Below are 26,456 nucleotides of genomic sequence, written 5' to 3'. Positions count from 1 at the left end.
CAGACCGACACGGAGTGCCATCCTCATTTTTACAAAGCCACTTTAAAACATATTTAAAACGAAATTTTCTTTACCCACATTACTGTGAAAAAATACTTTATTTAAAAAAAACTGCTGGAGGCTCAAACCAAGCAATCAGTGGGATGCATTTCAATTCATTGACATCTACATTTAATGCAAATGAAAAGACGACCAAGCCGGTTGCAGGATGCAAAGAAACTGGGAGAAATATGGATTATTCGGTCCCAGCAAACAGTTTATTACAACACTAAGTCTATCGTAAAAAGCCATGACATTACAGACATTACCTGAAGGAAAAAAAAACAAAACAAAAACACAAAACCTGTAAAAACAGTAAGACAATTATCTACAGAAAATTAAACATCTGTTAAAAAGGTTTTTTGTGTACAGAGTAGGTATCTTATTTTGGAAATCAGTAACATTCAATCACACAGGTTTTTTTTCTTTTAATAATATACCAAATAAACTCAGAAAGCATTGTAAAAATAAATCGATCAGGTTGATCACAATTGCAGGTTTTGCTTTCCGAGCTGATCTGTTGATCCGTCCGTCATAGCTGTGGACGTGGAGGCCGGTCCCTCCAAGGCGGAGAAGAGATGGCCGGCGACGATCCGTCCCCAAACGACCATGGTGACACTGCAGTCCCTGATCTTCCCTCCAACTGTAAGATGTCAAAATGAAGGATGGAGTTTGGTTGGTGCAGCCCAGCGCTCGACAAAGTGCTCGCCACTCACAGCAGAAACACGCAATTTTGAAGGATTTTGAAGGTTACGTTTAGAGGGATTTTAGGATATATAGATACAAGACACTGAGAGTCACTAAATTACAATTCTCAGATTGACATCAAAGCAGTCTGTAGCTCTCCTAACCACACCGATGGAACGACCAAATCGGGGCCGACTCACGGAACACGAAAAGCCCAGATAAACACACAGACCTCCCCCAAAACCACAAGAAATATCACCAGATATCAGCCTTTGAGGAAGCTGCTATGTAGTTAGGGACCCCTGACCCCTGTCACCAAAACCTGTGCATGAGCAGTTTATACAAGACTGCCACCAAGCACAGCACCCCCTGCTGGGCTTATGGCAACGTAACGTCATAATCAGTGTAAAAAGACAAAGGCCAACAGACACCAACATGGCAAAAGAAAAAGCAAATAAAAAAATGTCACTAGCCAGGAGTGATCTATTTTATAGATTTTGCATTCATAAAAATTGGCAAAGTTAGCATTAAACATGTTTCAGGTAAATCAAGAGAGAAGCCGTTGGTGTCAGAAAAACTTTCCAGAAAGTTCCAACTCCACATTTCCTGAAAGAATATTTCAGTTTGGAATAAAATTTAATACCCTTCCTAAAGTTTATTCCACTTTTATGCAAAAACATAATTGTGTCCAAGGTCCATCCACTAAGGGCAAGATTAGCCAATTACAGAACCTGGTGACACAGAATCACAATTTTAATTTTAGGTTAGCCAGCAGACAAGACAAAAAAAGATCATTTCATGGGAAAACATTCATACTGATAACATCTGTAAATTCACAGGCCCACAAAAAAAAACATAAAAACCCAAGGAGCCAAACACCCTCCCAGACCAGGTAGATAAAGCCCACAATGGCTAACATGTAAGTAACAGGCGAGCAGTCCCACTGAGCTCCAGTACAGAATCCTCAAGCACACCACAGCACGCATTGCCTGTGCTTCTCTGTGTGGCTACTTGGAAGCTTCTGTCTCACGTCACACACCATATCTGGACATCCACACTCGTGAGAGCCTGAGGTCTGGGATCGATGTCACTTCAACTCCATTTAATCCAACATGGTTGATAAAAACGTGGAATCGGAAACCTGCTAAATCACTATTTTGAGGCTGCACGTTTCACATTACGACTGTTCTCATATAAAAAATTAACATCTTTAAAACCAGAAAAATACTTTTAGTTCTATTCAAATTTTTTTATTTTATTATAAACAAAACTATTGTCAGAGTAAACCAAAGCCTCAATTGAAAGACACCTCCGAAATGTTACTTATTGCCAGTTGTCCACGTTCCCCATCTACAGGTCAGAGTTGAACATGACTGCACACAGCAAGAACCAACAAGCCAAAAGCAAGCAAGCGAAGCAAATACGTCAAAATACAGCAAATTAGCCACGAGGTTGCAGTTTGCTTTCGGAACAGAAAGGGAATCTGGTTAGTGAGATGTACCAGTGAGTACCAGAGATTACGGACAACGCAAAATCTTCATGTAGAACAGGAACTTTAGAGTTCTATAAACATTACCTAAAAGATTACGCTTACCAACCCCTGCTTTCACTGGTACACATTTTACATTATATATAAACATCACTTCATGGAAATCTTCCCAAAATCAGTCCCAGAAAGTACCAGGATATTTACAAACACAAAAAGCAATCAAATCTTGCCTTGCCTAACTTATAACTTCAAACTAACTTGTGCGACAAATGCTTTCTACACATGAAAACTATGCAATTGATATCTTGTTATGGAGGACTTAATTCTTAAGTTAAATTCTCATGAATTTACAAAATTTGGGACAATTTTAAAAACATTTCAAGAATAAGTCACATCTTTTTCACTAACCAAAAAGTCCAGAAGTTTCATTGAAAGATGAACCCCCTACCCCCAAATCCAACTTATATAAACAATTCATATACACTTTAAACAGGGTCTACAAAGTTTTGAGGAAAAACCATAGCTGAGACAAGCACATGTGACGGTTACCACTAGTACCACTGTGGGTGGCAAGAAAACAAAGCAGTTTAGATGTAGGTTAGAATTTCCGGGAAATTAACTTAGCAAAGGGGAGGGAAAAAAATTAGATGCTACAAACATTCAATTCAGTTGTACAATTCTGGGATCCACTGATCTTTTTTTGCAAAAAATAAAAGACGACTTCATGATAATTTACATTTTATCTCGTCAGAAAGTGACTGAGTGCATGTGCATGGTGTTAATCTTTGGAAAAAATCCATAAACAAAACCAGGGTGTGCAGCAGTTAGTGTCCCAAGTGTCTGAAATCAAAACCATTAAAACACATTCATAGGCCAATTATTTCAATAATCTGGAGTTCTAAAGGTCAGCTACTTCATAGCAGGGATGGGAACAAGTCATTTCTTGGCAAGTCTTAGTCAAGTCATCTGCCCTCAAGTCCAAATCAAGTCTAAGTCTTTCCGTCATTTTTGCTGTCAAGTCACCAAATTTGTGACTCGATTCCAAGTCGAGTTGAGTCAGGTAACTTGAATCTCTGTCAGTTTTTTTTTACCTTTAGTGATTTAAACTTACTGCAGCAAAAATCAGTCACAGTAGGTCATAGGATATGTTCTTTATAGGCAGAGAGGTGAAAACAGTGTCCAGTCACAGTTGTCCTCTTACAGTTTTTACATCCGTGTATAAGTAGGAGTGATGCATCTTTCCAACAAACTTTCTCAGGAGACTTTGCATTCAGCCAATTGAAAATGCAGACAATTAATATACACACAAATTATAAAATTAACCTCAGGTCTTCAACTCATAGGGTCCAAGTCGGGTCCAAATCTCGAGTGATTTGCCCTCAAGTTCAAGTCTTTTCATCAGTTTTGTCGAGTCGAGTCATAAGTCAGTGACTCGAGTCCCTACCTCTATGTATTAAAGTGCTTTGCCTTCAAGCTGCTATAAACAGCACTAACCCCGAGTCACTGGTCACTCCTAAGTTGGCTAAACAAACCCTCTCTTAATTATTATACTATCAATGAGCGAAACACGTCCTGGGCAACCTTAATCTCTCAGGTATATAGGTGTCACTAACTACTGCTAGTACATTTAGTTTGTATACTACATAATATCAAGTTAAGCATTCATATGCAGTTATTGCATTTGGGACATTCATAAAATGCTGCCACCTGGAAATGTATTGTAACGAAAGCCAGAGACACCATGCTCTGTGTTCACTGTAAGAGAGGGGCAGATAGTCAACTTAGGGGCCTACAGCTAGGGACTTAATGTACATGTACAGCGAACACAGTGCTGCAGTGACAGCAGCGATACCTTTACACATGTACAGCGAATACAGTGCTGCAGTGACAGCAGCGATACCTTTACACACGTACAGCGAATACAGTGCTGCAGTGACAGCAGCGATACCTTTACACACGTACAGCGAATACAGTGCTGCAGTGACAGCAGCGAAACCTTTACAGATAAACACACTAGTTCACACAGAAAAACATTCCAAGATATTTGGAGTTTTGCAGACTGCGAAAGTGTGACCATTTGTTCTCACCTATACTGTTAATGGTAGAGGTTACTGAGATTGCAAGACGGAACTCGTCACACTGGTAGAAATGCAACTTTTCACATTTTACGGATTATGATTTAGAATACAATAATCTTTCGGTGAACCTCTCCAGATTAATGGGGGGAAAAAACCATTTGGTGACCAAAGTATCCATAAGTTTACAGAACAGAAGAGAATAAACGTACGAGACAGAACAATGTTAGCCACAAGCCTGACAAGCAGGAAAATAGCTGGTCTGGACCAAATCTTTTGGTGTGAACCTTACAGCAACACAAAGGTAACCTAAGTAACTACAATAAAAGCTATTTTTGGCTGAACAAGTTTCTGCCTTGACTTTGTAGGTGTTTACAGCTGAGTCACCACCTGAAAATGTTTCCATTGTCAAATTTCACACTGAAAAATCGGTCCGAAGGCTTACCCTGTACGGTCAGTACCTACCTCAATCCACCAGAGGCAGCACCAGGGAGCAAGAAAAGGAGGCATAGGGGGGCCAGGCGGCGTACGTACCTTCGTTAACGGTGGCGGTACTCCCTCTCGCGGTCTCTGTCCCTCTCGCGGTCCCGGTCCCGGTCCCGGTGTCTCTCACGATCGCGACTGCGCTCACGGTAGTAATCCTCGTGCCGCTCTCGGCTCCGCGACTTGTGCCGGCGGCTCTTCTCCCGTGAGCGGCTGTGGTCCCTCTCCCTAGACCTCTCCCGTCTTCTGAGGGAAGGCAAACACACCCTGGAATTCTGCACGCGCACACACTCTGCTAATACGACATGCTAACAGGCCAGTTATCTACCACTCAGTCGTAGTCACCCACTCCTCTGCAATATTTTTACATCACACTGTGCGTCACACTGCACTCATACGTATTTGTTATAATTGTAATTATGATTATCTTGTAAGTAAGTAGAGCATTCTGCCTACTGGAAGTTGCTTTGGACAAGAGTCAGATAAATGAACAAAATGTAAACAAGTAAATACTTGTGCTAAATTTGCATTTTGCTGTGGCCGGAACGGGATTTTCGTTGCATAGTGGAACTGACTGTTTACTAAAGTATATGAGAAACTCAGGAATCATGAATCTGAAGGCTAAGGAATGACCCCGTCCCACTAAAGACTCGGGGGATTGGGAGGTTCCTGGAACACTTTGCGGGTGGGTTCTACACAGCGAGATGGAGGATCTATGCAGATGGGTTTTACCTAGAAGCAGAACCATAGGACTTGGACTCGATGCCGTGCAAGCAGTCCTGCAGGGAGCTGATGAGCACTTTGCAGCGATCGTCTGCCGACACCTTGGACTGCTTGATGAGGGAGATGGCCGTGACCAGCGTCTCGATGGCGCTGCCGTAATCAGCTGGAGGAAGAACAGAGAGCAATCGACCACGATACGGCGATTTCCAGACACCGGGACTCCATGCGGGCCATCGCGGCCAATACCTGCGCTGGCGTCCGATACCGCCCTGGAGATGGCGCTGCTGGAGATGGCCCGGTTGCGGTTCATGATCTCCTCAAACTCGGCGTCGCTCAGGGGAGCTCGAGCTGTGTCCATCTCCCTGGTTGTAAGGGGAAAAAAATGGAGATGATGAGGATGGAGATGCAGAAAGGCAGCAGTCACAGCGAAGGACCACGTGAAAAACATCACCAATATGTCATATGTGGGACATTCTTGCTCAATTCTCTGGCACTAATTATCTGCTTAAAAGGACTGGACAGCTGGACACACATATGAACCCACAGCCACAGGCCTCACACCAGAAAAAATACAGAATTACATTCCAGAAGACTCTTGATTACTCAAGCAAAAAGCGAGCAAGACAAACGGCTTTGTTCCACTAACACCTTTATATGAGGTCTCTGGAAAAATTCTGAGATACTCAAACATACCTCAACCACTGTCTTCAGACAGTGCAACACAGATAACGCCAAATGTTCATAGACCCTCAGTCAACAAGAGTCATGGTGAAGCCCAAAATGCCCTAAAGCTGGGACCAAGGTGGTCTCTGTGAACTGTGTTCTCTCAGGGCTTGAGGACCTGCCCCACTCTTCAAAACAAGACTGAAAGCTCACCTATTTAACAAGCACAACCCCCAAAATGACTGTCTTCTATCTAGCATACATACACCAAGCGATATGCACACTAACCCTAACCCTAACCCTAACGTGACGCTTTCAGGCGTCTCTCCGTCAGCGCATATTATCGAGTCCGGACGTAAATGCGATCAGACGTGACTCCATCAGGCGTAACTCAACATGAGACTGTATTTAGCCGTTACCGTTCAGAAAATACAAGATTTGCCCGAAACAGGAAGGATTTGCACGTCACCAGCTGTACCACCAAAGAGACAGGAAATGAAAGGATCGAGGGGAAACTAGAGGAAATGGACGCTGTGCTGTGCAGCTCTTCGGAATTCGAGCTGTTGATTATTTAACGCGAGACGACGTTACCTGCCACCGGGGCCGAAGTCTCCTCTGTCGTATGGTGGGGGGCGGCCATAGGGGTCATTAGGGGGGGGCCCGCGATTGTCAGATGACGGCATGGCACCGTTTCCGGGTGGAGGGAAGAATGCCGGGTTCACGTGAGGGGCTGGGGGGGGGCCGCCGGGGGGAGGACCACCCATGTGTGGTGGGGGGGCCAGCCCGAGGGGTGGGCCGATGGGGCCAGGGGGCCGTGGAGGGTAGGGTCCTGGGGGAGGCGGGCCCTGCTGTGGAGGGGGGGGACCTGGAGGTGGCCCATAGCCGGGGACAGGAGGTGGGGGGCCTGGAGGAAGAGGACCTAAAGGGGGCTGGCCAAACTGGCCCGGGAACAGGACTGGGGGCATGGGGCGGTCGCCCCGGTTTGGGGGGCCAGACACAGGAGGTGGGAGGCCCTGTCCAGGAAGTGGGGGCCCAGGAGGCCCAGGAGGCCCCGGGGGGCCACTTGGGGGCCGCGGGGGACCCGGCAGACCTGGGGACACACACACAAATATCATAGCAACAATAACAACAGGAATTACAATTTGACTTGTGCAACCACAGGCAGGCTTTAGAAACATTTAGGGAGTTATTCCTCGTCACTGTCACGTCTGGCTCACGCACTGGGGGCTATGGGCGGGGATAATGTAAAGTGCGTTCACACATTGTAACATTGTAAAAATGCGCAGTTCAAAAACAGATTGATCGAATTGACTGAATATTCAAGGTCTCAGCACAAAACCCTGCAATGCCATTGGCCAATTCAAAAGACACACGTAAACCATATTTCTCACTACTTACACATTATTCGGATCAGCTATTGAAATACCACAGCTACACACTAACTACAAAAAACGGGAAACTTTTTTTTTTTTTTGCTCAGAACAACGTCCATCATATTTCTGCTTTTCCTCAGAGAGACCTAGACCTCTCTGGAATTTTAGAACGTGATAGGCAAAGTTAGTCAAGGATCATGACACCCAAATTTCCTCAAAGTGGAAAAAGTAACTAAGCAGCTGCTTTTCAGTCCAGATATCAGCAAAAATGGGAATTAAAGGAAGCAAAAACAACAACAAAAAACAAAAACTGAGCTGAGTCTCAATAGCAGAATCTACAAAATTCAGGCACCGATCACAGCAATTTCTACAATGTACCAGCAATTTTCTGTTAAGGCTCAACATTCCAAAGCACTCCCTATTTATGATGTTTTTACCCTTTATTTATAAGCGGACATATAGATCAAGTATATATCCTCTGAATGGGCAAATTACATCCAGGAATAAACTAGGGTTAGTGAAAATTCATGGTTGCGATGCTGTGTTTAGATGCATTTAAACTGACATACTACTCTATGGGAATAGTAAACACTAAAAGTATTTCAACAACACAAAGCTGCACTTACAATTTCAAAAGTAATTTTCAATATTTAGTTTCAAATGTATAATTAGGGCTGGGCGATATCATAACGATATTACATCACACATGTGCAATAATCACCAGGGCTTCATGTGACAGGCGCAGCATTTGGCCGGACGCCTGCTTTTCGGTGCTAAACGGTCATTTATTTACACCCACAATTTGTTAAGCAGTTTAGTAGTATGGCTAAAATACTAATGAGGCTTTGTATGATGTCCATATGATGATATATGTATGATTAGTATAAATACGGCATATCCTTATGTTTAATAAATGTGTCAGACTCTGAACTGCAGAAAGTACCACCACACCGCCAACGTCATTTTACATTGTTTATCCACAAGATCTCCTCTCTTAAAAGATGTCCTGGCTGCTCTTCTTCACCGCGACTTCAGTGCATATTGTACTGAGGTATACTGTACCAAACTGTAGTATACTAAACCGTAGTATACTAAACCTTAGTATACCAAAACAGTATTATGTGGTCTGCTCCGCTAATCGAATTTAAAGTTTATACAGATTACTAACTTTTGGGTATCACAAAACACATCTCATTATTATTTAAGCCATACTACTAACCCTCTTACCAAATTATGGGCATAAATAAATGTCCGTATAGCACCGAAAAGCTGGCGTCCGGCGAAATGTTGCGCCTGTCATCTGAAGCCCTGGTGATTATTGCACATGCGCGATATAATATCGATATGATATCGCTCAGCCCTATTTATAATACAATAAAATGATTTCAACAATTGGCCCTTTTCCTCTCTTAGACATGCATATATGAATAGTGATTGGCTGGTTTACTTCTGCTACATCAGTAGTTTCTGGTATTAACAGCACCGATTTAATGTCCATTCACAAATATGAAGGTAAAAAAAATATGTTTTCTGACCAATGCGTGCAATTATGAGCAAATTTTGTATGTTATAAGGTAATGAATTATTATCCTGTTTTTCTATGGCAAAAATATTACAATTAAAAACATCCTTGAAGCATGATGTGCAAAATGTCACTAAAAATATCTACTTCATGAAGGATAAAGGAAACTACGGAAGTACTGAAGACTGACCGTGAGCACAGTCGCAGTCACAACTAGGCTACTGTGATGTTCATTTAGTGACCATTTCGCTTAACGGCCCAGTTATTGAAGGTGATTAGTCATTGTTGATACACCACAGCACACAGTGCAAAATCTGTCCTCAGCATTTAATCTATATGCGACATTGTGACAGAAGGGGGCAGCCAATTAAGGTTATTAATTGAAATTAATTGGAAGGGAACTCTGTCGCCTAACGAGGAGCGTTGTAGCAGTAGGCAGCACTAACTGTTACCTAAATGCAGGTATTAGCCACATTTAGCACTGAGAAACCAGCTCACATGAAACTCCCACCATCATGGGTGTGGCTTACCTGGGAAATGGAGAGGGGGGCCCCCATGTCCGATGGGCCCTGGAAAGCGGTCTCCAGGGGGCCCGGCCGGGCCGGGGAAGCGTCCCCTGCCACGACCCAGGGGGAACCCACCGCGTGGTCCGCCACCTGGGGGACCCGCCTTGCCCTCTCCGGACATCTGTCCCGACTGCGTGCCTGTACATACGTAGGGAGGAGCGAAGGTACCAGCATGAGCACCCAGCTGGCCAGTAGAGCGACCACATGGACTGGCAGACGGATGGGAGGGCGGTTTTGACACCACTGGCCGAGCTGGAAGGGTCAAGGGAAGGGCGGGACATACTTTTTCTGGACTGCATCTCGAACTGGCTGAGCGACTGCTTGTTGCATGGCGTGACCAGGGGGTTCTGGCCGTGAAGCTCCCGTTTGGGGAGGAGCTCCAGCAGCTTCCTGGAGGAGGCCTCAGAGCCCACGCAGACTAGGGCAAACCTGGGGGACAGAGAGAGGAACATGAGGTACCTGGACAACCTGCCCCCTGACAGCACTGTTAAGCCAGCACTCATACTACAGAGAACCAAAACAAGCAGAGGCGCTGATTATCAGGAATCATCCACTGCCGAATCCCAAATCCACGGCGACCACAAGCTTAACGGCAAAGGAAGGGAACCGGGCGAGGAGGCGGCCTCACCCTTTTGACTGGCCGTTCGCACGGTTTTCAAAGAACTTGATCTCCAGCACGTCATTCACGCCCAACGAGCGAATTCCTTCAGTCAGGTCCTCATCTGTCGTCCACTTTGGCAGGAAGGAACAGAAGGAAAGTACAGAAAGTAGACAATGAGACCCGCGTAAACAAATGCAAGTCGGCACCTGCCTGTTGGCAAAGGCGAGGTGGACACTCACCCAGGTCAGGTTGCCAATGTATAGGGCGACGCGCTTCCCAGTGTAGGTGTAGACCACATTGGATGGAGCCCCTTTGCCTCCATCGCCACCTACAGGTGGGGGGAGGCTGTCCATGTAGTCTCGGTCTTCTGGGGCATCGCCGTTGTTGGCGGAGGGTGAGATGACATCATCGTACAGGTCTATCTGCTCATGGACGTTGTAGTCGGACTCCTGTAGAGGAATATTTGACTTAGGCAGACTGCCTCACTCCACAGACACATTTCTCGAGAGAAATCATAAAAAAAAAATACATCATGCTTGCAGATATTTCAGAACTTCTCGAATCACAACACTACAGGCTGTATTACCATATTAAACATCACAAAGAAAAAAAGCAAAATAATCCCATGTTGTATTTATAGAATGGAGTAGCTGTGATTAGGTCCAATTGAATTTAAGAGGGAAAGGAGGCGGGTTTGCGATGCGATTCAAGTCTAGTTCACCATCACAACCCTGCTAAAGTCAGCCAAACTCAAGCAACTACGATCTGGCAGGACAGCGCCTTCAGACGGTCAGGAAAACGAATTTACAAGCCGTGTATTTGAGGCTATGCAGCGCGGCTTGTCTTGGCCTTCACGCATAGACGCGTTTGGTAAGTGGATTTTGCAAATGACAATAATAAAATAATGACGCTTAGGCCTCGAGGGGTACGATGGCACAGGCTTTGCCGCCACTTATATGAAACTTGCACCTCAGGCTGCGGCAGAAATGCCATCTCAAAAATGGGCGCAGACCTGGTAACACGGAAAGAGCGGCCGATCGGCTCGATCTTCAGGTGGTTACACTGTAGCATATAACACCGAGTATAAAACACTGCGACGAGGTCCCAAGCAAAAATGCAACAACAACAATAATAGTTTTAAAAACGGTTAACCACAGAGTGAGGGAATAGATGCACGTCGTTCTATACGCAAAATCACAGCTTTGCGGGCACATTTCACGAAATCGGCGCCCGCTGGTTTACCTGGTTAAACTCCTCTTCCACATCGGCGTAGATGTCGATATGGTCTACGCCGTCCGCCATTTTCCATTCAGCCTCCTCCTCCTTCTGACGGAAGCAGAAAAAAACCGCAAAGAGGAATGGGACATGCGTCACTTCCGGATACGCAGGCGCGCTATTCACTGCCGTAACGTGTAAGTGGATTTCCACTTTACAGAACTCTATTTTTTTTGTAAATTTTGTTAATTTTGACTACACTTATATATATTTTACTGGGCTGATGATAGCTAAGTCGTCAAAGTATAAATTATTTTATTCGATAGAGTTAATTACTTTGAAATTTCATCTGTCAAACAATAACATAGTATCATATAAAATTATTACTAGTATAGATAGATCGATACTTAATTGATATAATTGATTGTGGTGAATGAATATGCAATTTCCACCTTACGGAACTTCATTTTTTTAAATAAATTGTGTTCATTTTGATTTCGCTTTATATATTTTACTGGGCTGATAGCTGAGTCGTCAAAGTATAAATTATTTTATTCAATATAGTTAGTTACTTTGAAATTTCAGATGTCAAAAAATTACAGTATCCTATACATAAAATTATAACTAGTATAGATAGATACTTTATTGATATAATTTATTGTTGTGAATGAATATGAAATTTAAATAAGGTATTAATATTTGAGTACGTGTTTTTGTATGCGAACCTCAGCTACAGCTTGCATGTTGTTTAATAGCAGCTATAGAACACTCACAAGAGGATCAACAAATTAACAAGTTCTAAATAACAAGACTCGCCATGGGGCCATATTTAACCTTAAGTAAGATAGATGTGCAGTGTATTCCTTGGATGGCCCATCACCCCTCCTTCATCTACTCCCTACTCTTCCATCAATCTCTACAATCCCTAGTGCTTCTACATATTCCAACTCCAAGAGGAACTTTATTCATCCATTTTCTGTAACCACTTGTGCTACTCAAGCTTGTGGGATGCAGTTCAGAGCTGATCCCAGAGGCTATGTGCAAAATGCGCGGAACAACCTAGGATGGGGTGCCAACCCGTTCCAGAGCAGACTCACACACCATTTACATGTATGGGCAATTTGGAAGGAAGACAGGAATGATATGGAAGTGATCGAATAACACGGCTGAGCGGGTAAAGCCAGGAATGCACTGGGCATCTGGAATATTTGTCGTGCCCCCCACCATAGCGAATCTTATCGTAGGTATGCGTGTGGTGTGCCTATATGGGTAAATGTCCAGAGCTGATTTTTAATCCCAGTCCAGTCCTGGGTACAGATTTGGTATGACGTACTTAGGAAAAGTACATCGGAATGACCAGGACACGATTAATCCATTGTCCCTTAATTGATACTTTCTATTTCACACATTCTGTCCAACAATTTGATCACTACAGGTGACCTAGCTAGTATCCATTGCAGCATTATAGCACAAATGTGGGCAACAGTTAAATTACCGAATTTAGTGCAACGTCATTTCCAATAATGCATGGTATGATTTTTTTTCCCATTTGTCCCCTCCCCTAGATACGTAAGAGTACAACGCATTTGCAAAGAATCCATAAAGGAGTGACGCTCACTGTCGCACCTTCGGTTAATTCATTTGCTGAGAATCTCGACAGTAAGATATAAGGGGAATATTTCCCGCTTTAGCTCACACTTTTTAACCATCACTGCTTGCAACATAAGACTTCTTTTGGTACTTCTTTGAGTGTCTATACGTGTCGCCGAACAGTCGGAAATCTTTCAACGCCTAAGACGGTAATATATTGTATGTAATAATAGACAAATTCAGATGTATGGGAACTGGGGACAATTTATGTTATTTTATTTTTTTTTCAATTTCATTATACCAAAATGACAACGAAAAATGTTACAAAGTAAACTTTAAAAAGTAAACTACTTTTTTAAATATCAGTGGTGTTTAGAGGAATCTAAGTAGGCCTAACGCATGAAGATTAAGCTACTCTATCCTTTCAAACAGTTAACTGACTCCGTTCAACAGTCGACCCCTGCAGTCTCCCCAACTTGCATTTATAAAAATACCGGAATGTTTATACTTAATGTCTTGACGTTTAAAATTCGGCGAGGGTACCGGTGGTCTTTGCGATCACGGGGATTCTAGAATGTTCTAACTAGCAGTGCTTCTCGATACCAAAAACGCGAAGATCGTTATGGTGGTCTGTAACTATAAAAAACTGTAACTAACTATAAAACAGTGGTTATCATCACGGTTCAAATCAGGGGGAACTGAATGTTCATTTTTTTAATAAACAAATTTGTCCGTCATGTATGTCTTACCCAATCTTAGTTCAGGATTCAGATTTTGGTACCACTTACAGTAAGACTACCCTTTAAAAGGGTTTACGAATGGTTTATAATCAGGTTATTAATTAGGTTGTAACACTTTGACAAACAAGTTATAACAGATTTTTTTTTGTAATGACATTGTTTCCGCTGGTAACATTTCTCCGCTGCGCCAAAATCTTTGCCGCCAATTTCAAAAATAAATAAATAAAAAATCTGTCCAGTCACCTAATCCAACGCCTAGGTGACTCACGCGGGAAGCCCGATTCCTGCCTGCATCCCCTGACATGCATTACGGAATTCAGTTGGAAAACTTCACTATAGAATGTATTGCGTTGCCATTTAGCGCTCTTATAAAGATCTAATAAAATGAGTTTACTTAAGGATTTACTGAAGGAAAAAAACAGACAAGGTGTTTGTTAACCTCCATAGACAGGATGGGGACATGCCATCAATAAAGATTAAAAAGCATGAATCACTGCCAACATTTCTGTGTATTGCAGACACGTGCAGATGGGGTGGGGGGGGGCGGAGGGGGCTTGAGCACCTGACCCTTTCCTCTTGGGTACCCCAAGTGCCCTTTTCTTGAGGCATTTTATTATATTTTTTAATGTGTGTGTGCGTGTGGAGTCCCGCCTGTGTCCCTCAACAATAACATTTAACTATTAATCACAATTTTGCTAAATAAAATGATCTGGTTTGCATCAGTCACATAATGACCATTAACCAAAGCTCACCCTTGACAGCAGAGCGCGCTGGTTACGAGTCGGGAACGAGCTCACAAAGAGTACGCGCATTTTTTTGCCGGCTGGGCGGTGCGGAGCTGTAGGGGAAACACACAAATTAATTGGGAGACGCAGACTGATGCAACAAAAACCAGTAAGTAGGGTGTACAGCGTACACTATAGTCTATAGCACACAGGAGTATTAGGTTATTATGTACACGTTGTTAAGTTGTCTTGTGGTAACTAACGAATTGAACCAATGAGCATGCTGTGTGTGCACAGTGTGCAACAGCGCGACGAAACATTACCTGTCCTTTTATTAACTGCACAAGTAGTGGTGGTCATTAGCCGCTGGCTAACTGGGTAAGGGTGTCATGGGTCTGTAACTCCACCGTTTTAGGGAACATATTTCGTTTTAAAGTAAGTTACAGGGCTTTTCCCTGCCTTTCTGGAGGGCTTATATTTCACAAAAAACTATCTAATATGCATATCCACATAATTATGGATTATTATAATTACGATATAAAAAAAACACACACTGTATTTTAAAGAAAATACATTAAGAAACAGATTATATTAGATTTATATTTTAAATATGACAAAATGCTGATTTTACAGCACCAAAATTATTGTATCGCTACAGTTTAGACATTTAATAAGCTTTCTGCCTTGCACAGAATGGATAGTCAAGCAAACTGAATCATCATAAATACATTATTGTATATTTATTACTGTATTATTTTATTCTTATTGCTTTATTATTATAACACAAGGAATAAATAATAAGGGAAGGATTCTGGATCAGCACCATGATGCAAACTTATGGCCATAGTATATACAGTATTCTGGAGAAGGTATAAAATGTCACTGTATGTGCATGTGTGTGTGCGTGTTTTATGTGTATAGATTCTTTTTCAATAATTACTCATGATTGTCCAGACATGCCTCGTGTGGAGAGGAAGAGGAAACAGCGACAAAATAAGCTATATGAGGCTGCTAAAGGCAGTGGATCCCTCACCGGATGGATTAAAAAGATCACAGGTAATAATAACACATCTACCAGGTATTCAAGTATAAAAACAATAATAAACACAATTGCAATGTTTTGGTTCTATAACATTTTTCTATCATTACTTTATTATGGATTAGGTGCAAGAGTTGTTAAGTGTGGATAATTAAGTAATAGATTAATGCAATAGCAAATCGTGCCTTGTTCTCAGATGGAGAGCAAGTGAGAGCAACCCCTCAACAGCAACATTGTGCCCCATCAGGTAAAACATATATGCTACGTTTGCTTTGCATTGTCCCACCCGATGACAGTGATATAGTATGATGCGATTCCATATTAGATTCTTGATGAATGTGGGTTGTTGTTATTCAGCCTGGTTCTATGTTCCCCTTTTTAACTGAGCACCCGCCCCTTCAAACATCTCTGCATGGCCCTGGTGTATTGGGGGTTTGCATGTTCCCCCCCGTTAGCGCATTTCTTTGGGCACTGTTACGTGGTGTGGTCTGCACTGTAACAGTAATGCAGCAATACTCTCGTTTCCTCATTCTTCGGCAAATAACAGTCTATAAATTGCCCCTAGTGTGTGATTGTGCCCTGTGAAGCACTGACATCCCATCCAGGGTCTACAGTTTGATGTTTGTCTTCTTCCAGTTTGCTATTTGCCTGTTATTCAAGTCCGTTATCTTTAAGGACATTTTGAGTTTTGCTTGTACCACCATCCCATTAGATATGTCATTCTGAAATTTGTGTCTGTAGGGATGTTTTTAAATGTTATTCTATCTGCTTTGTAATTTTCCTTTTCTTAAAATAACTGAGACCTTTTCTTGTTACAGAAAATAATTCAATGGCTTCCGATCAGACTTCCACCGAGAATGTAAGCCATGTTCCATTATAGATGGGCGATCCACATTTTTTCAGTTCCGATCCGATTCCGATACACAACTGCCGATCAGGCACGTGCACACATAGAGATCAAAGGGGGCTTGAGCACCTGCCCTTTTTATTCCTGGAGAGAAAGTGCCCTTTTTTCTGGGGTGCTTTTTTTTTTTTTTTTTTTTTTTGAAAAATAATATATATTCCTGTTTGCGCACAGCTTCCCTGTCAAACAAATATATTTATTGAAGAATAGTATATCTAAATATCAGGTCAGGAGTTCTGAAGCGAACATCCCCCCCCCCACCCCCGTGCAGCGGCGCACATCATATACACACACACCTGCAGGCAGCAGCAGCCCCTCCCAGCAGTGTTTTTCTTGGCTTGTGCTGAGGTGAGTGGAGCTGGTGATGAACAAAAGATTAAACTACCAGTGCCTCGAATAAGGCTCGAATTTACTGCTGATTAGCCAAAGACAAATATATAGTCAACCTGTGTTTTGCTAGCATGCATGCCTCATGAGCTACACTAGACTAGCTAATGTGTAAGGGATAATCGCTATATATTATCCCGCTTATTACATGGCTACCTACCAAATAAATAATTATTTTGACACAAAATATTAAAAGGGAGTTTATTGATTTAAGCCCAATTGTATTGCTTCCGCTAAAGAAAATAGTACACTCCGTCTCTACGGTTAGAATCCTGTGAGTCCATAGCAACGCTCTGTTTTTCATGTTCTGTTATACTCCGCACAGCGGTCTTTTATCAAGAAATAACAGACCGCATTCTACATTGGAATTCAACCAAGCCATCATGTAATAAAATAAGTTAGTAATAAGCTTACTAAATAAGCTTAATAAAGTTACTAATAAGCATATATCATAGCATAAATTGGTGAATTTAGAAGAAATCTACAGATGCAAACAGATGGAGGATAGATACACTCTAAAAAATGTAGTAAATCTGAGTAACTGCATCTGGTACATTAATCAATAAAACTGAGTAGAAATAAGTTAACATTAAACATTAAAAATAACAATATTTATAAATTAACTTTTTATTTATGAGTAATTTAACTTTTTTTTTAATTTCCTCTAAACCTTTATAAAATAGTATTCCATACAACCACAAATACATACATGACATTGGCTTTTATTGAATTTTTCTCAATTATTTTGGTAAGTTTAATTCAAACAATCAAGTAAGATTTTCAGAGATTTTATTAAGTTAATAAAGTTAAATATTTCTCTAATATTTACTAAGCCACAGAATATTTTTTAGAGTGTAGTAGGTTTAGAAGAGAGGCTTTCTGATCTCCTCCTCCTGGCTATTGAGAAAGACATTCCTGTAAACCACAGTGAAGTAATAAACATCTACAGGGACATGGCCCCCAGAAGGTTGCCTCTGTAAGGGAGGAAGGAGAGACAACCAGGGAATGGAAGTAACAGATTTTATTTTGAAGTAGAAGACCTTTTTTTGTAATAATTTTATTAAGTTGCTGTATTTTTGTATTTTTTCAATCATTTTTGCAGTGATTTTTTTCAGTAAAGTTAACAAAATACCAGCAACAACCCTCTTCAGTTTAGCGTGAATATTTGTGTTGATTTAAAAGTGTTATGTGTTCTGATAACACCAAAATAATTAAAATGCTGTAGTGCCTTGTGCAAAAAATAAACAAATTATTAGTAATACACACCCCTCTGCTTGATGCAGTTATTTTGGTTATTCTAATCTAAATATATACTTGAAACTAGTAGCATAGAAAATGTTTTCAAAACATGCACATTGTGGAATGGTTTCCTTTGCTGCTCTATAAACCTAGTGAATACTAAGGAGACCATGGTTTCTGTGTGAACTGATTATTTTGTAGACATCTTTTGAAAATTAAACAATTGCATGAGTTTGAGGAAGATAAAATTAACTTTTTTAATTATTTTTTTAAAAAGGAAGTCAGTGTTGCGTTAATATATATACTTTTTTGTTTAAAAAAAGAAAAAAAATACGTAATTATGAGAGTGCCCTTTATTTCACTTGAGCCCCTGCCCCTCAAAATGTCTGTGCACGTCCCTGCCTACTGAGTAGCAAAAAAGACTGAGGGGCAGCGATAGCGTTCGATTTGAATGCCGCAAAAAACATGTAAAATGGGAAAGAGCTGTCGTGCGATTGATTGCCGAAAACTAAATAAGTAAGTTTAGGATGTGGATCGGTCACTCATGGCCGATACCCGATCCGTCAAATAGGTCTGGATCGGCGCCGATACCGATCCGAATATCGATATTGGTACATCTCTATTTTCCATGTGTTCCCTTCATTAAATATTAACTTTGGTTAATACACCTTGGTTTGCCTTTCTCACTGAGGAAACATATTTGTTGAAGTTGAGAGACAGTGAATGGCAGCGGGATTGTCATTAAGGACACCACGCAGCATGAGCCTCAACTGATTCCAAAACAACGAAGATCAGAAGCATCTGTTAAGAATCTAATGAAGTTTCCTAGGACTTCATGATTCTGTCCCTGTAGACCTGCTCTTTATGCCAGTTCTTGTTCCGAGCTCTTGCTTACATAGACCTAACAGAGGTGTTAATGACATTCTGACTTATGAAGACTGATTGTATCTGTGTGACCATGTGACTAATGTTCGCTTTCATCACTGCTCCATGGGGATCTCAGCCAGCTGCTTCCTCAGCCAATCAGAATCTTGCAGGCCAGGTGAAGACGGAACTTGATGATAAGGTGTGTCTCGTACGGCCTGCCCAGTCTGTCTTTGTCTGCTGTCATTATGAGAATCGGTACATATCGTTGGTGTCCGATGTAAACAGCATCCACTTTTTGATGAATGTGGGACTTTTTACTATAGATGAAATGTCTATTCTCCTGTCTACTGATAGCATTTAACATGTAATTGAGTAATGAAAAGATGTTTTATGAAGTCAGTCATTTTACTGGTATTTATGCTTATACTAGTTAACATTTGTATTCATGACGGTCGTATGTATGGATTACTTTATATCGCTAATTTTAACAATTTATTGTTAACTAGATAAATAACATCAGTCTTAATTGTGAATATAAAGTGACATTAGTTTATATCTTGTAGGGCTGCAACAACTAATCGATTTAATCGATTAAAATCGATTATTAAAATAGTTGCCAACTAATTTAATAATCGATTAGTTGGGTCTACGTTATTATACACATAAGTACAGTGGCAACCTCCTAATTTGGGAGCAGTAAGCTAACCAAAGCCGCGGTGGCAGTAAAGTACCATTAAGCTGGATGCCGACCGCCATAAAAGAAAAAAGTAAATGCACATAAACGCCATTTACGCACCTTTTAAATTTACAAAACAGCTTTTACTCACCTTTTTTAAGATCACTAATGTTAATGATATAGTTACCCACCGTTTTTACTGCTGTGCATATAGTTTACCCACCTTAAATTTCTTGTTACCACTACACCACTGCTTCATTTCTTCACGATAGAAATTTATAGTAATATCAAATGTTGTAGTACTCAAGACCAGTTTTTGAAGGTCTCGATCTTGTCTTTGAATCAGCCGTATTTGTACTCGTTCTTGTCATAGACTCGGGATTTTATTTCGAGACCATAACTCTGAGAATATTCTTATTAATGAGCCGTTTACTGTCGGATTGGATAACTAATAACTGCAACCAATGGCGTTACTGCCGGCCGCGTTACCCGCCCCGTCCCTTCACACACGCACATGTGTTTAAATGAACGCAGGGGAAGTCGTGGTTGTCAAAACAATCAGCTATTATGGGGCTAGAAATGCGGCTACATATACCACAACGTGTTTACCCTACCATTCTATTAGGTGGGCGCCCCAAGTTAATTTTATTTAATTTCATTTTCTATATAGCTCCAGATCGCAAAAGAAGTCATTTAAGGCTACCTTTCCGATAGAACAGGTTTATATCTTGTCCTTTTATTAAACAAACTAAATAGCCTTATGTTATTTATCTTATTTACAGTTCATCACTGTAGTATGCTGAAACAACCGGACACGTTTTAAAACAAAATTTGCCGCCTGCCGTTCACGGGTTTTTCGTCACCAATCGTCTTATTTGCGTTGCTCAGTAATTTTTAGCGTAAGATGCGGAAAAGGCTTTTTCTTCGCAATAAATGTTTACTTTATTTGTCCGTAATAAATGCAGACAGACTCGCTGGCGTGCTCTCTCCCCCTGTCATATATGTGTATCAACATTAAATAACATTAGACAATTATTTAATAATATTCTTAGTAGCAGCAGCGGTAGTCTGTGCTTTTACATTAAAAAACTGGAGTACTGAATACATTATCTAAAGCACCATGCTGGTTACACTTTATAAAACAAGATTTTGTGTATTTCATTACGTTGATTCAGCTGCTACAAATTATTAATTTTTTTTTGTATACTCTTAATGTAGCATACATTTGTTTTTTATGTGAGTTGCTGGAAACAACTTTTGTACAAAGACAGACTGGGTTATTAAAAATTGCTGGAAATTAAATTGTTTTTTGCCCCCCCTCCCCCCCATCCGATTAATCGATTAATCGAAAAAGTAATCGATTATCAAAATAATCGTTAGTTGCAGCCCTAATATCTTGCTGACACTAACATTTGTCTCACTGACAACAATCCACTTAAGTCTATTTAAAACATTAGACCATTCACTGACTGACCTTTAGGTAGGTGTCTGTGGTGCTAAGAGCCTCTCATGATGATGTTTCGGGGTTATTTTGTGAAGTAGTTTCTCAAAAAGTGCATTTTTTTTTCACACTACCGAAATAACAGAATTATGGAGATGTGTTTTTCCAAGGACAATGACAATACATTTTGTTCTTTTTAAGGAAAAATATTATAAAGAAAAGCAAATCTTTTGATGATTAAGAACATAATTTGCATTCACCACATTATTTTATCTGTAAGATGTTTTGTAAAAATCTACCGATTGATAAATTAGAAAATGACATGCATAAAAACATATAAAACCAGCAGATATACAAGTAATGCAAATTAACCACCGATAAATGTCTTAAAATAAACATTTAAAAAGAAATTGTAATACACCAGAAAAACATATTATGGTCAGTTTTAAGAAATGTACCAGCAGAAACATTATGCAGATGTCAGGCTCTTCACACTGTACCTGTTGATTAGTTTGGCATGGATAGGTAAGCATTTAGTTATTAAAGAATCATCACGTCCATCACAGTTTTTAATGTGTGAAACTGAACAATTTTAAACCTTATTAGAGGTTCAGTTTAAAAATGAAACAATTAAATGTTTCTTTTGGTAGATGACAACTCAATAAGTTTGGATTTTACTAATAGTAATATTAATTTCTCTTTCACAGGAAACTACACTGGGCCAGAAAGATTGTCACTCATTCTATTATCGCATTGACAAAAAACTAAAGGAACACTCAGTTACCTGCACTAAACGGGGCACAGTGCTGGAGGCACTTCAAACAGATCAACCTTTCAGAACCTTTTTGGAGAGAAACAGGGAAAAAGGAAAAAGCATTATCATTGAAAGAGACAACAGATTTCTAGCCACACACTTTCCTTGTTGGTTATTTAAAGACGAAGAAACTGTCCTCATTAAAAGTTTCCCTGGTGAAGCAGCTGAGGTTTCCCATGGTTATGAAATAAAAGACGGTGATATCATCACATTTTACATTAACAGTATTGGTGGATTGAACATGAGGAAAATGTCTTTTTTGAGGAACCCCAAACTTCAAAAGAGGAAGGCCCTTTGCATATATGCATATATTGGGGAGACAGTAGAGGATGCATTGAAAAGAGATGGCCGATTTATAGATGAAGTGTTTCAGGGATCGATCTATCTACGCAAAGAAGGAGAAGAAAAAGAATATGATTTAAGCACAGTCATTTCTCGAGTATTTAAGGAAAGGAGTTTAGAGCTGCAAAAGACAGGTCAGAGACAAGCAGAAAACAAAACAGCAAATGATAAAACGAATCCTGATTCTGGCAGAAAATCTGATCCTAGTTCTAATGCTGGCAATCCATCCACAAGCTCTGCTCCTGGTGGATCCAAACCCAGTTCAGACAAAGCAATGGCAGATAAGGGGCCTAATTTATATAAGAAAGTACATGAGATACCAGACTCTACAGAAATCCTGAAGATTCTACGTGAGCAGTTTCAAGGTCTAGTGGAGCAGATGAAGGAAAGACACAAGAAAACAAAAGTAAAAGATGTGGTAGAGTTACTAAGGGAGGAGTTTGGAAAGAACATACAGAGCTTCTCTAAAGTAGGCACTGTCAAGAAGCTGATGAATATGAGTGCTTCAGTATGTTACATTGAGGTTGAGAACGAAATATCAGGTACAGGCTTCTTGCTGTTTGATCGTTATATCCTAACAAATGCACATATCATTAAAGCATTTACTCACAATAGAGTTTTAAAGCGAAAGGTTACTGCCACATTTGCCTATGAAAGCTCCTCATCAAAAAACAACAATGAATGGCCCATTAAAAAAGAGGTTGTTGCTGGAATGTATTCATATGATGAATTTAAACACTGGATGGATTTTGCTTTACTGGAGCTGGACCAGCAGGAAAAAGATGATGAGATGCTACCTCCTGCTCTTTTAAGTGCATATGAACCCCTCCCAGAGGAGGGAGGGATCTGCCTCATTGGTCACCCTGAGGGGGAGGAAAAAAAGATGGACCCAACTTTCATTGTTCCAAGTAAAGAAAGATCTAATGCTCTAGATGCACATTTTGGTGCGGGGGGGAGTCACCTTCAGTATAACCCCCAGTCGCAGGACTTTACATATCAGACCTGTTTCTATCATGGGTCCTCAGGCTCCCCCATCCTTGGGACAACCTGCCAACTGGTAGCCATGCACACTGGTAGCTACTGTTGGAAGAAAATTAATGGAAAAAAGTGCTATGTGCTTGAGTTTGGCATTTCCATGAGTTCAATATTAGTTAATTTGCTCCTACAAATGATGAAAAACAGACAAATTGAACTTCTATCAAAGTTAATTGCTGAAACAATGAAGAGCGAATCTACAATTCAGGTTGTCGCAGAATTTATCTGCCACATGCTAAAGGGGTGGAAAGAAGATCTTGAAAGTGTTTTATTAACAGTCATCACTACTGCAAAGGAGTGTGATGGATCCTCCGAGCTGCGAACCTCACTTTGTAAAATCATTCCAAGAGATGATCTCAAGACACTGATCAACAGTCACAGATCTTCAAAGAGTCTACATGAACTCTCTGAATTTCTCAAGGAGAAAGAGACACCCATGGAAACTGACCAGCAGACTGCAGGGAACTAGATCACCTTCAAAAAAACAGGCAGAAAATGAGCAAACTCCTGCTAATTTTCAGAATGACTTGCATTTATATTTGTGCAAGTGCAAATTGATAATAAGGCAACATAACCATGTATTTAACTGAAATGATAGGAGAATAAAATGGAAGAATCTCAAACTGTTTAGAATAATGAAACAAAGATTGATTCACTGTATTTTACCATGACATAATAATTGTATTTATATATTGTAATTTTCTTTTTTACTCCTACTTCTTACCTTTTTTTCTTCTATTTTTACACAGCCAAATAAGGGCGACTCAGAGATACATTTCACTGCATGTTGTACTGTATGTGATGAATAAATCTCTTGAATCTTTTGGGCGGGGTTCACTCACATTTGCATTTATCTAATGTCTTGATATTCGTTTCTATGTATTATAAAAACATGTTGTCAAAGTTGGTATAAGCACAATAAAGTAATTAATACTGTAGCGTACCGGTCTTGGATTTGACTCAAACCCCTGGGACATGACGTATACACTGGGCTAAATGTGTCATGGGTGTCTGCGAAGACTCCTGAATTTATAATCATTTGGGGAGGTCGGGCAAGATGGCGGCCGAGTTACACGACTTTTTCCGTGGCTAGAGAAAAATATGGTTTTCTTCTCACCTTGTTATTAATAAATGATTTCTTACCTAAATCTTGGTAATCAACAAAGGCGGATTTTGTTTTTTCAACTATAATTCCCTTGCCTCAACGCGTTTCCTCACCGATTAGCTTGATTTTGCACACCTGCTAATGGCTGATAAAAGACCAAGAGAACAAGACAAAAAGAAGCCATCTAAGGCGCTCTTCTCCACTTTAAACAACAAAGGAAATAAGGAAATTGTGAAGACTGAAGAAGTACACTCCTATGCCATGACATCTCTAGACCTTGCCTCTCTCCCAGTTTCTGCCCCGGGGACGCCGGCTCCAAAGAAAGGAAAGACGGAACCTACTCTCGGTGAGCTGCAAGATAATATTGTGAGACTTTTAGCTGAAAAAATTAAAGAAAACACTAACCATCTTGCCGTTCTAATATGGAAAAATACTGACACAATTGAAGCTTTGAAAGAGACAACTGAATTTTTGTGTTAAGATATGCAAGAGATGAAAGCAGAGCTGGTAACAGTAAAACAAGCAAGTGTCGCTCAGCAAAGTAAAATTAATTGGATGGAAGACAAATTAAATGAAATGGAAAGATACCAAAGGAGGTGGAATCTAAGGCTATACCGGCTGCCGGAACGGGAAGGAGAAGATGTGAAGCGCCGGGTGGTGGAATCCCAGATACAAAAGAAGACCCACGATATCTTATTGATGTGAGCCACAGAATTGGAAGAAAAGAGGAGAATAAGTGCCGGCCAGTGTTGATTAGATTTGCGATCAGATCCGCTAAAGATTTGCTGTGGAAGAGTGCAAAGACGTCAGAATTCCTTAAAGAGGAAAAACTACGATTCGGAGAAGATCTAACAACAAGGGACAAGGAAGCCCGCAACAAGCTGTGGCCCCAGATTGAGGAAGCACGCAAGCAAGGAAAGAAAGCCTTTTTCATAGGAGCCAGGGCCGTTATTGAAGGGAAAGAACTTCGAACATAATTTGAAATTATTTATGGTTATTAATGTCGATCGTTCGCCTCTGTAAATTACCTTGAATTTAGTCTATTTTTTTGTTTTCCATAGTGACAGGTAAGATTTATTCTAAACAAATGTTTTCTTTGTTTTGTTTGCAAGGTGTTTTGAAGACCATTGATATCTTACTACATTCTATATGACTATCAATATATTCCTTTAATGTTAAGGGTATTCGTGAGCTAACCAAGAGGACAGATTTCATTTTTTTGCAAGAAACACATGCTTTAGCATCTGACTTTAATTTTTGGAAACCTCAATGGGGAGATAATATATGGATGGCATATGGAAACAACCATTCAGCAGGAGTAGCAATATTAAAGGGTTCCTTTCGAGGGAAAATTCTTAAATATATAAATGATGAAAATGGCAGATGGCAGCTTTTGGTTATAGACTATTTAGATAATATCTTTATTTTAGGCAATATATATGTGTATAATAGCAATTAAAAAAACAAAATTCTTTTCCAAAAATTTGAGGAGGAAATCAATGTTCTTTTATATACATTTAAGAATGCTAAACTGATATTAGGAGGTGACTGGAACTCTATTACAGATCCTACCAAAGACTGTTTTCCTGTGCGCTCCTTAAATGGTATGTATGGAGAATTCAATAACTTGTGCTTACATTTAAACTGTTGTGATGTTATCAAGATTTATCAAGGAGATCGAGGATTGATTTTTGGATTATATTTGAAGTATTGGTTGACAAAGTCAAAGAGGTCACAATTAATCCTTCTATATTTACAGACCACCGATTAATACAATTGACAATTTATCTAGGAAACTCTATTTCTAAACATAATACCGGCTATTGGAAATTAAATAATATGCTTTTAAATGACAAAACTTTTAAAAACTTGGCCATAAATACCTTAAAAGAAAACTGGAATTTAGCTCAAAAAAATAAATCATATGGTACTTATTGGGAATATGCCAAATTTCAAATCCGAAACATAGCAATTAAAAGGGGAAAGGAAATAGCAAAATTAAAAAGAATAAAACAAGATCAGATAATCAAAGATATTGTGACGTCGGGCGTGCGAGCCGAGTGCGGAAGCAGGCGAGCAAAGTCGTGAATACGTAGAAATCGGAGTTTATTCCGGG

General features: G+C 40.3%; 2 protein-coding genes across 8 annotated transcripts; one reads left to right on the top strand and one right to left on the bottom strand.

Moving 5' to 3' along the window:
• Positions 1 to 79: 79 nt before the first annotated feature.
• LOC111843115 (cleavage and polyadenylation specificity factor subunit 6) lies at positions 80 to 11,547 on the bottom strand. 4 transcript variants are annotated; one of them, XM_023810383.2, is made up of 10 exons: positions 11,464 to 11,547; positions 10,461 to 10,670; positions 10,249 to 10,352; positions 9,904 to 10,049; positions 9,585 to 9,764; positions 6,751 to 7,249; positions 5,743 to 5,858; positions 5,506 to 5,659; positions 4,825 to 5,019; positions 80 to 682 (listed from the first exon to the last, which is right to left on the bottom strand). In XM_023810383.2, exons 1-9 carry the CDS (start codon positions 11,521 to 11,523, stop codon positions 4,830 to 4,832), a joined length of 1,659 nt encoding a protein of 552 aa, XP_023666151.1. In that variant the 5' UTR covers positions 11,524 to 11,547; the 3' UTR covers positions 80 to 682; positions 4,825 to 4,829. The 4 variants fall into 4 exon arrangements, with proteins under 4 accessions (XP_023666151.1, XP_023666152.1, XP_023666153.1 ...); XM_023810384.2 differs by having other exon boundaries at positions 4,825 to 5,016; XM_023810385.2 differs by having other exon boundaries at positions 9,585 to 9,758.
• On the top strand, positions 10,977 to 24,173 carry LOC111843114 (serine protease FAM111A-like). 4 transcript variants are annotated; one of them, XM_072710054.1, is made up of 6 exons: positions 10,977 to 11,091; positions 15,446 to 15,547; positions 15,727 to 15,777; positions 16,349 to 16,389; positions 19,064 to 19,126; positions 21,752 to 24,173. In XM_072710054.1, exons 1-6 carry the CDS (start codon positions 11,049 to 11,051, stop codon positions 23,702 to 23,704), a joined length of 2,253 nt encoding a protein of 750 aa, XP_072566155.1. In that variant the 5' UTR covers positions 10,977 to 11,048; the 3' UTR covers positions 23,705 to 24,173. The 4 variants fall into 4 exon arrangements, with proteins under 4 accessions (XP_072566155.1, XP_072566156.1, XP_072566157.1 ...); XM_072710055.1 differs by lacking the exon at positions 10,977 to 11,091 and adding an exon at positions 13,010 to 13,235; XM_072710056.1 differs by lacking the exon at positions 10,977 to 11,091 and adding an exon at positions 14,330 to 14,660.
• Positions 24,174 to 26,456: the final 2,283 nt, after the last annotated feature.

This window comes from Paramormyrops kingsleyae, chromosome 3, assembly GCF_048594095.1.
Source record: "Paramormyrops kingsleyae isolate MSU_618 chromosome 3, PKINGS_0.4, whole genome shotgun sequence".
Lineage (NCBI taxonomy): Eukaryota > Metazoa > Chordata > Actinopteri > Osteoglossiformes > Mormyridae > Paramormyrops > Paramormyrops kingsleyae.
Note: the sequence above shows the minus strand (reverse complement) of the source record. Positions and strands in the feature narration are given on the sequence as shown.

What these genes read in the sequence shown, in the direction of transcription:
- LOC111843115 (XM_023810383.2), bottom strand. Translation starts at nt 11,523, where the DNA reads ATGGCGGACGGCGTAGACCATATCGACATCTACGCCGATGTGGAAGAG. An exon ending in CGAGATGCAGTCCAGAAAAA is followed by an intron (nt 9,765 to 9,903) that starts GTATGTCCCGCC and finishes CTCCCTACGTAT; the next exon opens with GTACAGGCACGCAGTCGGGA. An exon ending in CCCCCCTCTCCATTTCCCAG is followed by an intron (nt 7,250 to 9,584) that starts GTAAGCCACACC and finishes GTGTGTCCCCAG; the next exon opens with GTCTGCCGGGTCCCCCGCGG.
- LOC111843114 (XM_072710054.1), top strand. Translation starts at nt 11,049, where the DNA reads ATGCAGCGCGGCTTGTCTTGGCCTTCACGCATAGACGCGTTTG. An exon ending in TTCACGCATAGACGCGTTTG is followed by an intron (nt 11,092 to 15,445) that starts GTAAGTGGATTT and finishes ATGATTGTCCAG; the next exon opens with ACATGCCTCGTGTGGAGAGG. An exon ending in ATGGATTAAAAAGATCACAG is followed by an intron (nt 15,548 to 15,726) that starts GTAATAATAACA and finishes CCTTGTTCTCAG; the next exon opens with ATGGAGAGCAAGTGAGAGCA.